At 42.6% G+C, this 16239-nt stretch overlaps 1 protein-coding gene across 4 annotated transcripts in view; it reads right to left on the reverse strand.

The window, feature by feature from the left end:
• VPS13A (vacuolar protein sorting 13 homolog A) overlaps nucleotides 1–16239 on the reverse strand; it is a 2146181-nt gene that overhangs the window by 2063990 nt on the left and 65952 nt on the right. For all 4 annotated transcript variants that reach the window (XM_086961343.1, XM_086961342.1, XM_086961345.1 and 1 more), the window contains exon 2: nucleotides 11209–11252. In XM_086961343.1, coding sequence (XP_086817469.1) covers nucleotides 11209–11252 — 44 coding nt within the window. The remainder of the gene's footprint in view (nucleotides 1–11208; nucleotides 11253–16239) is intronic.

Here is a 16239-nt window from a genome sequence, read left to right on the forward strand (position 1 = left end):
CATCAGTCGGTTGCAGTCGGCACAGGGCTTGAACCCGGGCATCCCTACCGGCACCAATGGAGTCGTAGACTCGAAACGGATCCAAAAAGGATCGAAAAAGTTTAGTCAAAAAGTGACAAAAAGGGTACCACTTTCGCCGGACCTGCGCTTGCTGGCGCGGAAAAAAGAAGAACTGACGTCAGCGCACGAGGGCGGCATCTAAGTACTCCGACGACGTCATCCCGGCCCCAACGACGGACGCGGAGCCGCAGACGACGCCTACCGACGTGCAGGGGTACTGCTACGCAAACTTTTCTAGATCCAGTCTGACGCCTGGGGTAAGGAATCTAATACTAACCTATTTATTTCAGATACATTTATGTCAAAAATGTTACTCAATACAAATAGGACCTTTTGTTTTCAATCACGAAAAGTAAACTTTCAGATAAGTTCTCATAGGATCTAAAATGACGACTTAAACTAGATCCTGCTTTTCGGACAGAGTAAAAAGAGAAGCATTCGAGGCCTACGTGAAAACTCACTAAAATCATTAGCATATTAAAATTATTATAAACACAGTAACATGAATAAATTCAGTTTCTCTTAGTAAATTCACTCATTATTCTTTTCTTCTAAGGTTACATGTCAATATTAGGCACTAGTAAAAGAAATACTTCACATGTTTTATTTTTTAGCAGGATTAATATACGTCTCACTTTGTTATTCCCATTTGAAATACACATTATTTTAATAAAATGGAGAAAAAACGTTACTGTTAAGCATCTGCAAGCTAAACAAGTAAGCGTATTTATTATAATTTAGTATTTAAGCATTCTTTACATTGCGGCACATTAGGTAATCAGCAGTACATTTCCAAGTTAACCACATTTTATTGCTTAAACACGTTTCTACATTACATGAGCATATAACTATTTCTCTTCATTTTTTTATTCACGTTTTTCACATTTTTAAGTCTTCAGCATATTTTCTGCATGTTTTTACAATGCAGTAGAGATCTAATATTTTCATCATCATTATATTTTGCACATTTTGTTAATATTAGATTAGTAAATCATGTCTAATGGTGAGAATTTATAGAGGCAACAGTCACTGAACTTTTACACTCCATCACAAGCAAAACACAGATAGCCCCTCAGCCCGAACCACAATCAGCACCTAGAGGATGGGGCTTACAACAGGTCACTCTAGATTATTATTGTTATTAGAATTGTTGCATTTTGCACTCTACCATAGCTACTTTAGTTGGCAAAATCAATACTATCTACAATGCACGGGCACATCCATGGGCTTTCCCGGAGCAACGTCCTATGCAAACATTTTCATGTCCCATTTTGAAGAAGAACATATTCTCAGGAATCCTAAATGGAGCGTGCATCCACTCTTATTTCTCAGATTTATAGATGACATCCTCATAATTTGGAAGGGGAGCAGATCCACACTTGAAGAGTGCATACTGGATATTAACACCAAGAATCCAAAGATAAAATTTACACATAACATACATGAGGACCGTATTCAGTTTTTGGACATAGAGATCTACAAATCCTCTGATGGAATCTCTATGATATTCCATCAGAGGACATATTTCAGTCGTGAGTACATATGATACTTCAGTCACCTTCACCTCTGCATCGGTTTGGATGGGATAATTAGGTTTTTTCACTACATAGGTCAATAGGATATTAGTCAACAGATCAACAGATGTAAACAACGCTTTACACTACAACAGTGCACATCCAAAGACGTTGAAAGATCATTTACCCAAATCACAGCTGATACGCATCAAGCGTATTTCTTCAGATCAGAAGCAATGCGAGGAGTCATGAAGGAACAAATGAAACTTTACAAACAACGTGGTTATCCTGAAGAAATACTGGAAAAAGCACATAAAGAGGTGGTTGCACTTGACAGTCAATTTTCTCAAGAAATCGAGTAGACCATCTACTGAACGTATGGTGTTCATTTTGAAACAATCTGAGCAAGCAGCAATGATTTAAAAAATCATTTGACAAAGGTGGGAAATCATAGCGAATGAACCGGATTTTGTGAATCTATTCACGAGTACTCCCATTTTCCCCGCATACTCGTCCAAAAAACATGAGAGAGCTATTGAAACCCAAACGATCTTCAAAGCCTTGTAGGTATAAAGGCATGAGTAAATGCCACAATTGTGGCCAATGAGAAAATGTTATAGTTGGAAATGAATTTGCGCATCCCAAAACTGGCAAAATGATTAAATTACGACACAACTCTGATTGCAACACCATAGGAGTAATATATGCGATCCGCTGTCCTAGCGGCTTGGTATATGTTGGGAGGACATCTACAAGGATTAAGACTAGAATCATAGAGCACAAAAGCACAATACGAAATAGACACACTTCATTCAGTTTGGCTGCACATTGGATGCAGGAGGCACATAACATCCCACAAATCCACTTCGCAGTGTTAGAAAGTATAGAATCTACTAGTGGAAAAGATCATCACACACATTTGGCTCGCAGAGAAACCTTTTGGATTAAGTTTCTGGGGACCATGAATCCCGGGGGCTTAAATGATCAATATGAGAAATTTTGTTACTTATAATCAATATTCTACTCCAAATATCGTCACAGGTTTCCATAAATCATTCCAGTGCAATTACATTTTTAATCGGCATCAGTATACTAATTGTTTAAACATTAATCGTTATATATTATGTCACCGCGTTGGTACAATTCTATGTCATTACCGATGAAACCATTGTAAAGGATTCGCACATTTCTTATATTTTCCTTTTTTTCTTCTTTCTATCACTTGTGTACTTCTTTTGCATAACTCGAAAAACTGTACGAGGAACTTTTTTCATCTAGATTGTCAAAGCGGGGTGAAAAGTAAGCACTTCAACAAGTCTGCGGCTTAACCCGGAAGTTTTCACTTAGGTGGACATATTTGTTAAATAAAGTTTGGTGAAGGTGTGGCTTTAAATTAAGCTCGCGAAGGATTCGGTGTACCCGGATTGGAAGTAAAACAGTGAAGGGAGTTAACGGCTACGCATCACATACTGAGGTACGCGCACTACTATTATCAACGCGTTCTGTTAACATGCACTCTTAGTCACAGCATTTTTTAAGACATAGTATGTCCTTATATATCTTTATGTAGGTAGGAGACGGGATGCACACCTTCATCATCCATTGTAAACATTTTTAAACCATATCCTTCAAAATTTAAATCTTTAAGCGTGCAGACTTCTTAAGTGCAATGCCCAAACGCACTTCCGTGAACATAACACCAATTTGGGAGCGCACTTGCGCCCCATTCCGTTGCACAGCATGAATGCCTTTTGGCACATTATCCATCAATTCTACCATCATATTTTCAATTTAACTTGTTTATCTCCGTCATTTAAATTTCTCTTCCCATTGATTATTTATCCTCACTCGGAGTGGATATAAATATAATAGACTCTGCAAGAATACGGCAATTCACTCACTTGGTAACAACATCGAATATTCAGGAAGGACATTAAAATACCACCACGAAAGAGGACACTTTATAATACATGCACATTTTTGTTGATAAAGTTTTGTATATTTTCAATGTATGCGCCACGAGGAACTGTGGGATATGTAGTAGAGATGCGTAATTGAACATGGTGTCAGCACCAGAAACCCAAAAAGAGCGCGAGATTTTAAACAGATGCGGGAACTAGGCGGGGTAACAGGGAAGGTTTGTTTAAAAGGGAATAGCTCTGCAAGTGCGAATGTTTAAATATTCAGCTGAAAGTGACACGGAAGGTGCTTTTATAAACGTTCACGACAGGTATGTGAAAAACGTTTTTAACATTTCAGCATGCTCACAGAATAATGAAGCTTCAGGGCTGTTTACCAGTGTCATTAAAAACAGGCATTTAAAGCGCTTATTAAGCATTAGTATAGCAGCAGCAGTGTAACAAATACGATTTTAATTTGTAAAGATAAGTGAAGAGTTTAGCTCGAGCTCTAATTGTTTACGCCATGGAAATGATACTGTTAACAGAATATGTCATATTTGCGCAATATTAGGCACGTTAGCATAAGACGGATAGGGGAACTACTTGTCAGCTTTTTTAGATCGCATGGTGTTTAAATGTGTGAGGAGACAAGTTTATTTCCATACAGCGGGTAGAACGCTCAGGGTAACTTTGCTTAATGAATATGTAATGTTTGTGCATCAGATACAAAGACGTGCAACTGATGTTGGTATTCCACTTTCTTTTTGTATTTATAGTGACCCCTGACGAAGTGCAAATTATGCACGAAATGCATTGGGTTTTTTTAAATAAACACTGTCCTGAATACAACATGCTCTAGTCATGTTTTCTCTGTGAAGTTCGGATGGACGCGGATAAAACATTAGAAACCTGGAAAAAATGGCATTTAACACTCCGAGTGAGGATAAATAATCAATGGGAAGAGAAATTTAAATGACGGAGATAAACAAGTTAAATTGAAAATATGATGGTAGAATTGATGGATAATGTGCCAAAAGGCATTCATGCTGTGCAACGGAATGGGGCGCCAGTGCGCTCCCAAATTGGTCTTATATATCTTTAGGCACTTTGCTCGCGTTAAGGCGTCACAGGCTGTAGGGGGACTATTACGACTTCACGCCATTCACAAACGGACCACAGTGAAGGATAGTTTACCTTAAAGTTAGGAATATCAACGATATTCGACAGTGGCAACAACATGGTAATTCTTTTTTGAATTGTTTTAGTCTCCTAGAAGTGGCGAACCAGGCTCGGATCCACCATTGTAGTTAAAGGAGTTTTTACATGGGAAAGACTCTTACAGAGTACACTCACCTGTATAGTAATCTGAGGCATTCAGCGGTGACGAGCACTTATTGGCGCTCTGTGTTTTATAGATCTCTCGAAAGGATCACAATCATAGCATTGGACCTAGTTTTTGCAAAAGGCAGTCTCCCACATTTTTCAGTCGTGAGTACATATGATACTTCAGTCACCTTCACCTCTGCATCGGTTTGGATGGGATAATTAGGTTTTTTCACTACATAGGTCAATTCACACAATTTTTTTCGACTTCTTTAATCACTCTTTGTACTATTTGGGTCTTTCATTTCTTCTTTACTGGATTTCTTTTTCTTACTTTAATAAGGTGCCAATCCTACACCCATTGTGAATCTCATGTGTTTCTAATGAGCATACATAGTTATTCCAAATTCATATTCAGTTTTTCAATGTTTGCATTGCAGTGCCCACCGGCAGAACCTGAAGTCTTGAAGAATAATTTGAAAGTTTTCAGTTTTGTAGTACTATTCTACCCCTGATGAAGGGTTCAGTGGAATCCGAAATGCATTGGGTTTTCTTTATCACCTATGCTTGTAAATCTCAACCTTGTTTACTTTGTATTCCCTTTATGATATGCAGTGAAATTTAAGAGAAAGTTTTTGTTCAAATCATCTTTTTAAAATACATGTACTCAAATGTTCTGTGTATAAAGAGTGTTTTTTATTCGTTGAGAATGTCATTTGAAGTTAAAGTATTTCACTAAAGTTTTGCAAACATGTGATAAAGTATACAGAAACCCTAGGGACCGTAAGTTGAGGACCCGGCAGCCCTGGATGTTTCCAGGCCTCGACAGAGCAGTTTTCGCTGTGGGCACAACCCTCAGCAGGGTAATCCCTTATTGATTAAAATTTGTTTCGTTTTTGATTAACACAGATTTAACTGGTGTGCAGGTCATACATTTACAGAGCACTCTAGAGCTACACAATTTTCACAAAGACATGCACAGAAACACTGACGCATATAACCAGGTTTCTTGAACTACTTGTGTTTCCGTCTAGAAGGCATGTGACCTGGTATTTAAGGCTTCACTATTCCAAATCTGATTTACAGACGGCTGATCTCGGTCTGCGGTGGCATAGCAAACATCACATGATGAACTGGAAAATGGACACAGTAAATTACCAGTAGCTGAGATTAAAGCATTCAACCCATCACTTTTTCGATTTTCCATATGAGACATCCTTATTGTGACTGAGCATGTGGCCCGCTTCTGGTCAGACCGATGTGACAAAGGACTCAAGCTAAACCCTACTGAGGAGACCCAAAATGCTGCATCTGTCTGAGATTGATGGTGACCACATATGGAGGGAACTTGGCCTGGAAGTTCATGCCAGACTGTTTTTACTAGAATAGAACCAAATTAGATCTGTGCATGGCCAGCCTCAGTCTGGAGCAGCAGAGGGTAAAACCCGATTAGAAACAGTAATTACCAGTGGCTTATTTTAATTCAAGAGTACCAGCAACTGTATTTTTTGTTTTCTTGGGCATATTATCGCCTTTTCAGTGATTTCTTTTCTTGGAGCTACCATACACTGTTTATTCTGTTCCATACTAATATCCTAAAACCGATAAGCCATTAACACGAGATCCAGCAGACCAATTTACTCTATGCAAGAGTTTTACTCAAGGAAGCATTATCCTCTTCTCCGATAAACACAAACACAGCCCACATCAGCAACAATCATACACCTCGGATGCCACACGGCTGCTTCTACCTCAGTGCTGCCGATGGGTATCTAACGCCTTTTTAAGAGAAGTGCTCATAGAGGTTTCCTTCATAGATGAGACACCTGCTGGGTCTCAGCACTGTATCCTGGGGGGTTTCAACACATCTGTGTACGAAAACACTTTGGAATTTGCAGTCACTAGAGAAATGAAAGAGTTCTAGGCACCACATGTTACAATAACAAGAAATCAGGAGAAAAAAAAAATATTCATACAAAAAATATATAGAGATAGATGGATGCAAAAAATTGGGGTGGGAATGCCACTGGACCAACATGGCAAGTGTGTTCTACCAACCACTGGGGTATCGATTGGTTTATATAAACTAGAAACAAATTATTTCCTCATTTCCCAACTCCCTGCAGTGAAGTATTACAGCCACTGCCCAAAGCACCCATTTGAGTGAGCAGAGCAGGCTGTCCAACCCCGAGGTCACCACCGCAGCCTGCTGCCCTGGGTGCTAGGAGAAAGGGGGGCTGGAATCAGTGGGGGAGTGTGAGGTTGTGGGGGTGGTGCCACTAGCTCTGAATATCTGGCATTGCTCAGACGTTTCAGCTGCCAGTGTGCCACCAGAGCCGGCTCACGGATCCTGTGGGGCAATAACATACAATCTTCAGCATTGCCCAGGAGGGTGGCAATCATATAGAAGGGACACAAAGAGCAATCAAATAACGGGGTTGAACAGAGAATGACACCAGGAGGGTACCATAGGGCAATGTGGGTGGATGTCGCGGAAAATCAATCAACAAGAGGTGGGCAATCCAGGAGCAAAGGTAGAAGGATGATCTGGGGGATGCAATAAACGTTGCCACTCCAGTGCCCAGTGTTCAAACCATACCGGGTTCACAGCTTGCCTGGGTTCATGTTCAGGGCGCCATGATAAAGGGGCGAGGATGGCCACTAGTGGAAATTAGATATGTGGCGTTGGGTATGGATCTGCTAAGAAACTGGGGAACCAGGTTTGAGTGTCTGCATTGGCTCAACATCTTGTGATTCACGGCAAATCACTTAGAGTCCCTGTGACTAACAAATATAAACAAGAGTTCCAGTGCATTATTTAAACACTACTGCTGCAGGTTTACATACAAGCTCTTACAAATGTGAATCATCGGTACAAGCACCAAACAGGAGAGTGCTCGCTCACCAGAGGATTAATACCAGCGGGCTGAGGCACAGAGTGAAACGGGAGTGTAATAGTAGAAGGAATCCACTGTAGGGAGCACCGGCATGATTCCTTGTGTGCTGAAAGTCGAGCAGGGAGTGCAGTAATTAAAGGCAGCTGTGACTGCGAGGGTCACATACATAGAAGCAACTGGGTGCAAGAAGGACTAGACTGCTGAATGGAGCGCTGTGTCCGACCGAGTGACATATGTGGTCTCATGAGAAGACCTACAGGGTGCCTGAAAAGAAGATAGGTACTGTGACGTATGGAAGTCCACAAAGGAAAATTGCAAGAAGCGCTATCCGCCAGCCGAAAATTTGTTTGAGAAGGAAATACCTACACAAGGGGTGCCTAAATGATAACCGCAGTACTGAAGGGGTGCGTGTCACATAGTGAGGTGTGGGGAAACCCACACGGGGAGCGCATTAACAATGGCGCTTGCTTGTAGGGTCCCGGGGCCTGAGACCACCAATAAATACATCGATCCCAAACCACAAACCAAGGCAAAAGAAAAAGTAGTGCCCGAAACTAACATATATGACGGATCGGGAGATAATCCATGTAACAGGTACAGTCTCCAGGAAGTGACCAAACAGCAAAAGGAGAGACAAATGTAATCGAGTCACCAACGAATACAAGGGAATTTTGAAAAGCACTTGAAGAAACCAATCAAAAGCGATGGATGTGCTGAAACATCATACAGTAGATACAGCATGTCTCGAGAGGCAGCGCATGCGCTGCCTAGGCTGGACCTAAAAAACATGTTTGACCAAACACCAAAATCAGAAGTAAATAGTGTTAAGGAACATTGCAAGCAAGCAGATGGCAGAGAAGTCCCAACTTGGAATGCTTACAAGTATGTCTGCAAACTATCTATATTCCTCTGCTGGCATCACCATATTTTCGAATGGGGAGTTTTTGTATGTGGGGACTGACGGTCAGGAAGCCATTGCTTTTGCTGTGAAGGAGTATAGCTGATAGTCTATTCTGGAGCCAGAGGCAAGACAGCGAACACATACAGGCATTACAATATGTTTTTCACGTATGTAGACCGAGAACTTGGACAGCTGGTGCAAGAAACTCCATGTATTTTACCTGCTTCGCCCAATTTTTGTAAATTTGGAGCTCTGGATTTTTCACCTGCAGTGTGGGAGAGGTCAGCAAAAATGACTTCTCCACCTAGTAAATAATGTGTGCTTTTGACTTCTCAGCATAGAATTTCACTCTAAGGACTCCATCAGGAAAGTAGGTTGACAATGAGGTCTATAAAAAATAATATTTAACCTCTTGCAAGTTACCAATGTTACTTTAGGGCACTCGGTCTTGCAATTAAGGGCTGGTTATAAAAAGTGGTGATGGAGGACAAATATTTTGCTAAAGCCCATATGTCTGTTAAATAACAATGCTGTTACAGCATTCCTTTGCAATCAACAACACAACTAAGTTATATTTTAACTGCAAGTTATGGAAAATGATGCACTTAATCCAACTACACTGGTATAATGAGATGCGTTCAGTATCTGAGCCTTTTTCACACCTCCCTCACACTAAAGGCTGGAGATCCCAGTTTCATCTCATATTTATGGATTGCTTAAAATACATATGCCCACAACTTTCAAATGAAATGCGCACAGAGGCCAGAAAGAGGGAAGGATGCATGACTGAAAGCATTTCCTGGACAGTGATCAATACATAGAGCTTCCCACTTATCTTTTTGGCACAGCTAGAGCTCTGACAGATAGTGTCTACGCTGCCGATCATGAGATACTGCTGGCAGATGGTGCGAAAATCCCTGTGAAGAATGGACTGGAGCATAATGCCCTGAGGCAATGAGAAGAGGATTGGGCTCTCCCGATTTCCCTGAGCGGGGGTGAAGTGGGTCCAGAGGGTTGGAGGAATATCCCTGAGAAATGTAAGGTTCCTCCAAAAAGCCCTAATGAAAATTAGGAGTATATGGGCTCTTAAACGAAACTCTTCATTCATTCATTTGTGCTTCAGAACATCCTGGTAGGCATATCCATGCATAGAGGTGTGGGTGCAAAGCGATGTATGCTTGTAAGTATATGAATTCTGCAACTACCTTGCAATGTATTCATGTGAAAGGTCCCAGTAAAAAGGGAAATGTCCATATAAAATAACTTGCTGATTTGCGTGTGTATTTACCGGGTGGGTTGGAGAGGGGGGTAAAGTGCGAAGCTCCTGGGCACTTAACCTGAGGGCAGCAAAAACCCTAAGGCCAAAAGTGTCCAAAAAATGAAATCACTATCCCATCAGTTGCATTGGCAACATATATAATAGCAGACCACCTACAATAGCTGTAAAAATAAATGGCCTCTGGGTCCACAAACGTACTGTAGACTATGAGAATGTTATTGTCTACAAAATGAATATCAATATTAACAAGTATTAACAAAGCAAGTAGGTGAGCTTTTATGATGTGAGTGACAGAGGTTTTGCCAATGCTGGTTTGTAAAGCATGGTTTAAAACAAAATGTTTAAAAAACGTAAAAATGAAAAATATTGGAGGAAAATAAGCACATATATTAAAGTATCTCAAAACTGAACATTGACATTTTTCTTAATAAATAGCATGATTTAGTTTCCAAATATTTTTCATACAGGAAACTCAATAAAAGGCAAGATGCATATGATCCATCTAAAAAATAACGCAGAAGCCGAGTTGTGAATAAGAAAGAGTCAGATATGAAAAATAAATCGTTTGATAAGGTCTCATTTACTTTGCCCACAACTGTGAACAGGAACAAATGGTGCTCTGCACTAGCCAGTGGAGCAGATTTGTGGACCTCTGGAAGAAGTGACATCTCCAGCTCAGGTGAGTGCAGCAACCTGCCCCTCCTCTAATGCCACCCATAATGCTGCTTTTGTGCGGCGGCACCTGGCCTTTCATTCACCATTTGGAGATTAAACAACCTGAAACAGTAAGTTCTTCAGTCAAACTCCCTGAAATATATTCCTGTTGCTGTGCTTTTAGTGCGGAGCAGATAGCTGAGTGGGGAGCACAGGAGAATAAGGTGGGGATCTCTAGTTGGGGGGGAGGGGGTTGGCGTGGTGGTGAGAGATCAACGAAAACACATGCACTTGGAGTGCTCAGAAAAATAAAAATTGGATCTCTAATGGAGGCCGAGGATGTATGCGAAATTATCCAATTAAAACGATGGTAAAGAAGCTGGACTCCAGGGAGTAACAAAAAGACATCAAATAAGAAGCTAGAAATTAAACTGACAAAAAGTCCACCACTGATTAGCATTGCGCTGGCTCTAAGCCCACAGTAGGTTATGGGTATGCCTCACCAGTGGTCACTCGTAAGGTGAGACCTAAAAATGGTTCACAGATTTGAGATACACGTTTTGAGAAAATACATTTCATGCACACTTTGAAAAACAAAAAACAGCCATAATTATTAAAAACTATGCTCACAAATCAAATTATTCAATATTTTTCAAAGTGTGATATGGCATGAACTCACCAGTGCATTTTCTTTAATTTCAAGATTCTTCAAAGCAACAGCACCTGAAAGGGAAATTGAACAAAATGAAGGCCATTGTCTAGATTGGGGCTGTGACTCACCTGAACAGAGATGGAGTAATTTATACTGCACAATGTATATGAGAACGAGATAAGCAGAGTTATTCGGAAATTGTCCGGAAGAATGTAATAAATTGAACCAAACAAATTATCTTCAAACAATAAGGCACAGCTAATAATGTGTGCAGGCAACGGAGAGGCAGGGGGTGTTTAACACAGCAATACACAATTTAGCCTATCAACAATGCACCGCAGCCCACATACGACATTTAACTTTCCATGCCATAGATGCATTTAAAACAAAAGACACACATGTGATGGACAGAATGCAGAGCAAATCAAACATTCACCCCAATCAAAAGATCTGGGTTAAATCCGTTGTTCTTTCACAGTTTGGACCCAGACATATGCAAATCAGTCTTGACCCTATACCTCATGGGAACAGTCCAGCCCGAACTGCCAAGCTAGGACCTCCCTGGACTAGAAACAAGCATCCTGGGAACAGTTTCAGGGCATCACTCCTCATCAGCCAGGCTAGCTTTAATCCAGTGGCACAGTGACCCTGCGACCCATGTCTTGGCATACCCGGCGCACTTCGGGCGAGAAAACAAAAGATACACAGGTGATGGACGGAATGCAGAGCATATCAAATTCACCGCCAGTCAAAAGATCTGGGTTAAATCCATTGTTCTTTTGCTCACCATGCCACCCCAGTTTAGACCCAGCCATATGCAAATCAGTCTTGACACTGTGCCTCATGGGAACAGTCCAGCCCAAACTGCCAAGCCAGGTCCTCCCTGGACCGGAAAGAAGCCTCCTGTGATAGGTGCATTTAAGGCACAGTTTACAATAAAACTATAGAGAAGTTAAATAGGTCAACTAGGGAGTTCCAATGTAAAGCACGTTTTGGTGGAGAAGCACAAGCACTTTATTACTGGTTGGCAGTAGTAAAGTGCATAGTCATAAAGCCAGCACAAATAGGGTCATGAAAAAGGCAAAAACATTGGTATGACCATGCAGAAAAGGCAGATTTGCTACGTGGTAATATAGGCATAGTTCCATGTAAACACAGGATGCAATTACTGCAAAAGAATCTACATGCTCAAAACCCTAAATAATGCATTTTCCGTGGTCACTAGACATAACAATATATGCATACGATTAGCTATATGATCATGATACCATGCAATGGGGAAACCATTTTACCTTGTGCAACATTACTATAAGAGTTAGTGCAGAATGAAACTGTCTAAATGAACTATTATGGCTTGAGGGACACAAAAACAAATTGGTTTAGACTTTGAACACATGAGGCATCCCTTTTGCATGATGATAGCATCCCTGTGCACTTCCTATCAGTCTAAGCAATCATCAGACCGGGTAATTAAACAACATAAAATGTAACTTTTTTTATTTTTTTATTTTTATTTAAGATGGTCAAGCTCTGACATTCGGACATGTACCAGAAACACCTGCCGAAATAGACTAAGAAGAGATAAGCCATGGGCACAAGCCATTACTGTCTTGGTTTTATTGAATGAGAAACGAGCGTTTAATTAAAAAGAGCAGCTTGCAATATGGAAGGGAAGCTAGCTAATCAGCGCCTAATACGGTCCCAAAATGATTGCGAGTGACGTTTCCATTGATTTAGCCTCGAATGTCCGGCCAGCTGGGGGAGGGTGAAGGGGGTGTTCGTGCCCACAGTGATGTTGAGTCGTGCGGCCTAGGCTTCCATCACTCCTTGTACTGCAGCCAAGGGCTGCTCACACAGGAAAGAGGGGGGACGATATTACATTACAGAGCAAATCAATTCATCTATATGGGGCAGTTTCAGGAAGACTAGCATCTAAACACAATGGCGGAAACGGGTTGCAACGCGACAAGACCGACTGGCTCCATGCAATAGAGACCCATAACATTCAGGCGGGCATCTTTGCTGAACAGCAAACCTTTCTTTAAAAGGGAGATGTCGACATGATCGGGCTGCACAGGGCAAACTCACTTACAGTAACAATTGGCCTATATTTTGCGATGCGAGGAGGAAAAGCTAGTGTAAGTTCTGTAAACGATACAGCATGTGCTAATTTGAAATGAGAATGCACAATACCATTTGGAAAGAACAGCAAAAATACAGAACCATTTATCCAAAGCTAAAAATGCATTTTTGCAGACTGTGGAGAAATACAAACCTAAACGGCCTTTAAATTGTTAACTGCATGGGGGAGGAGCCAAGATGGCGATTGAGACGGACGCGTAGGCTCCCGGCTCCGCGAGCCTTGGTTTCCCGCAACAGTATCCTGACCCCCATCCTGTGACTGCGCTGCAGCGGGACGACGGTGAAAGCGCGCTGTTGTTGCTCGCGTTCCTCCGAGGTCCCTGCCTGCCTGATAGCCGGAGATATCGACGAGATTGTCTGGCGGCCTTCTAGCCCTGGAGCCGGGACCTGCGTTATCGTACACCGCTGGATGCTGCTGGAACGACATCGGACAGTCGAGCCGGGGCGGAGCTGGCATTTTGAGACACGCTGCCTGCTGCAAGGGGAAATAGATAGACCCTTATGCGAACTGTGCACATCTGCGAGGTGAGAGCTCATTGTGGTACTTTCTCCTTGTGGAACGCAGGAGGTGAGCTGCGTTATGCTGACCCCATTCTGGCGCTTGCCTGGCGATCGTGGGTCACCCCCGGGTTTGCCCCCGCCTTGAGCAGAGGAGGGGATGACTTTCGCTGTGGGTCGCTCATTACCAGTGTGTCCGGACAAAACCAGCGGCTTGGACTTCAGCCTCTCGGTGCCGGTTTCGCCCCCACTTTATTGTGAATCCCCTGACGGGGTGACAATGGCGGCTGGCTCTTTGGCTGGGAGGGCGGGTGTTATCTCGCCTCAAGACTGTGTCGCCCTGCCTGGATTTGAGCTGTGTGCTGGATCGCGTGTCCCATCTCGTGACGCGGAGTTGTTGGAACAGCAGGCTGTGCTAACCTATGGTTCTGTTCTTGCCGCTCTTGCCGAATTACGATCTGAGTGGCGAGAGGGCTCCCGAGTGCTGGGAAAGAAGCTTGACGATGTCGCACTCGCACTGGGTTGTGCGCCACTAGCCTGCTTCCAACGCTGCGCTGATCTGCCTTCGCTGACTTCTTAATGGGCTACTATGTTGCCACACGAATGCAGAGAGGAGCGGTCCTCCGGCTGTGTTAGTATTTGCGGACTGTCGTCCGCCTACTTCAGTGGCGCTACAGTGTTTCCCACTCTGCCGAAGACTGAGCCTTCACCCATGGTATCGCTACTTTTGTTTCTAACGCAGTTATTGCAGCTACTGGCCCCCTTTGTTGCCTCCGTCTCGCAAGCTCTACTTTCCCTACAATGGAACACACATCATCGGGTGAACCTGGAGACGCCCCTCTGTTGGATCTATGGAACTATTTGTGACTGGCGATGTCCATTTTGTTTCCAAGCGCCATTTCTCTGCCGGGTGTGGCCATTTTGTTCCTTTGTTCTGTTTGGGGCGGGCCCTCTTCGGGAGCCATGTTTAGGGGACGCCTACGAACGGGCCAGGGCTAGGGGATTTCTCTTTACGACTTGTGCTTGATTGACCGGTGGGGACTCGGTCTGGAACGCTTCCACGACACGTACTGCTGTGATATGTGATGACTCTCCCCATTCAATGCTGTACTTGATGCTTTCTGTTGTTGATTTTTACAAATGGGGTGGAGTTCAAATGTATGGCTGGGGAGACCGGGAGTATTTGGATTTGGCCCTCCTTCGGTTTTATATGTTTTCCTTTTTCTTTTCTTCCTTTTCTTCCGTTTCTATATTTCGGGTTCCTTTTTGGGCGACAGACACACTTCTGGGGGGGGATAGGCCGTAGCCTCTGCATGCGTGTAGGGTGGGGGGTAGGGGGTGGGGAATTTTATTTTTCCGTTTCAGTTTCTATGGGCCTTATTTTTCTCTTTTCTCTTAAACTCTTTTCTCCTCTTACTTCTGTCTTTGGGTCCGCGGGCTGGTTAGGTATGAGGTGGTTAGCGATTGACATGGACCATAATGGTTGATTGATAATCCTGTTGCATACATCCTTGTGCTGCCATGCTGACTGGGGGGTCTCTACTTTGTTTGTTGGTCTTCATCTGACAACGTTGCCCACTTATGTCGTAGGTGGATTGTACGGACTCTGCTCTTCTTGGTTTACTATACTTAAAAATACTTTTTGTAAAAAAAAAATAATAATTTAAATTAACCTTCATTTCTCCTGCTTTTCAGTAACACAGTGGTATCCAGTGTAACCCTGATTGACTGTCATTTTGTATTGAGGTGCTACTGAGTCGCCGCATTGCTTGCAAAAGTGCTTCAAATGGTATAGTGGCCGGCCGGATGGTTGTGGGTCCGTATTTATCTTTCTGCTATTGCACAATAAAGGTTTTCAAAAATGTTAAAAAAAAATTGTTAACTGCAGAAAAATAACAAAGTGGTGTCTGTCGTGTTTCCAACTTTAGCCCACGCTTCTCCAAATGCATGTGTATCACAGGCACCAAAATATCTTCACACTTCAGTGCCATCAAGTATGACCTTGAAGCTGTTTAGTGTGCAGAATTACATATATAGCCTTTAAGATGTTTGTATCCCACCAGGCCAGAGTAACCCCAAAAATCAAGTCATCTGGCATTGGCACTGGATACAACCACAGGCTCTGTGAAAGAGCCAAGGGGAAGGTTGCCAATAATTTGGCTATAACCAGCTCAAAAATAATAGGTTTGTCTACAAATCATTAAGAATCATTTGAGGCAACAAATGTGTGTCCTGACAATATAGGCACTGCTTTTCTAGCAGCCAGTAAATAAACTCTATGACTCTCTTGGGCATACGGCAGACCCAAGACCTACTCACCTTCAGAAGACTCCTCAAGACCTGGCTCTTCAAACAGTAGCAGCACTCCCCTCCCCCCAGCGCCTTGAGACCCTCACAAGTAAGTAGCGCGCTCTACAA

The sequence above is a fragment of the Lissotriton vulgaris genome, chromosome 3_1 (assembly GCF_964263255.1).
Source record: "Lissotriton vulgaris chromosome 3_1, aLisVul1.2, whole genome shotgun sequence".
NCBI classification, from domain to species: domain Eukaryota; kingdom Metazoa; phylum Chordata; class Amphibia; order Caudata; family Salamandridae; genus Lissotriton; species Lissotriton vulgaris.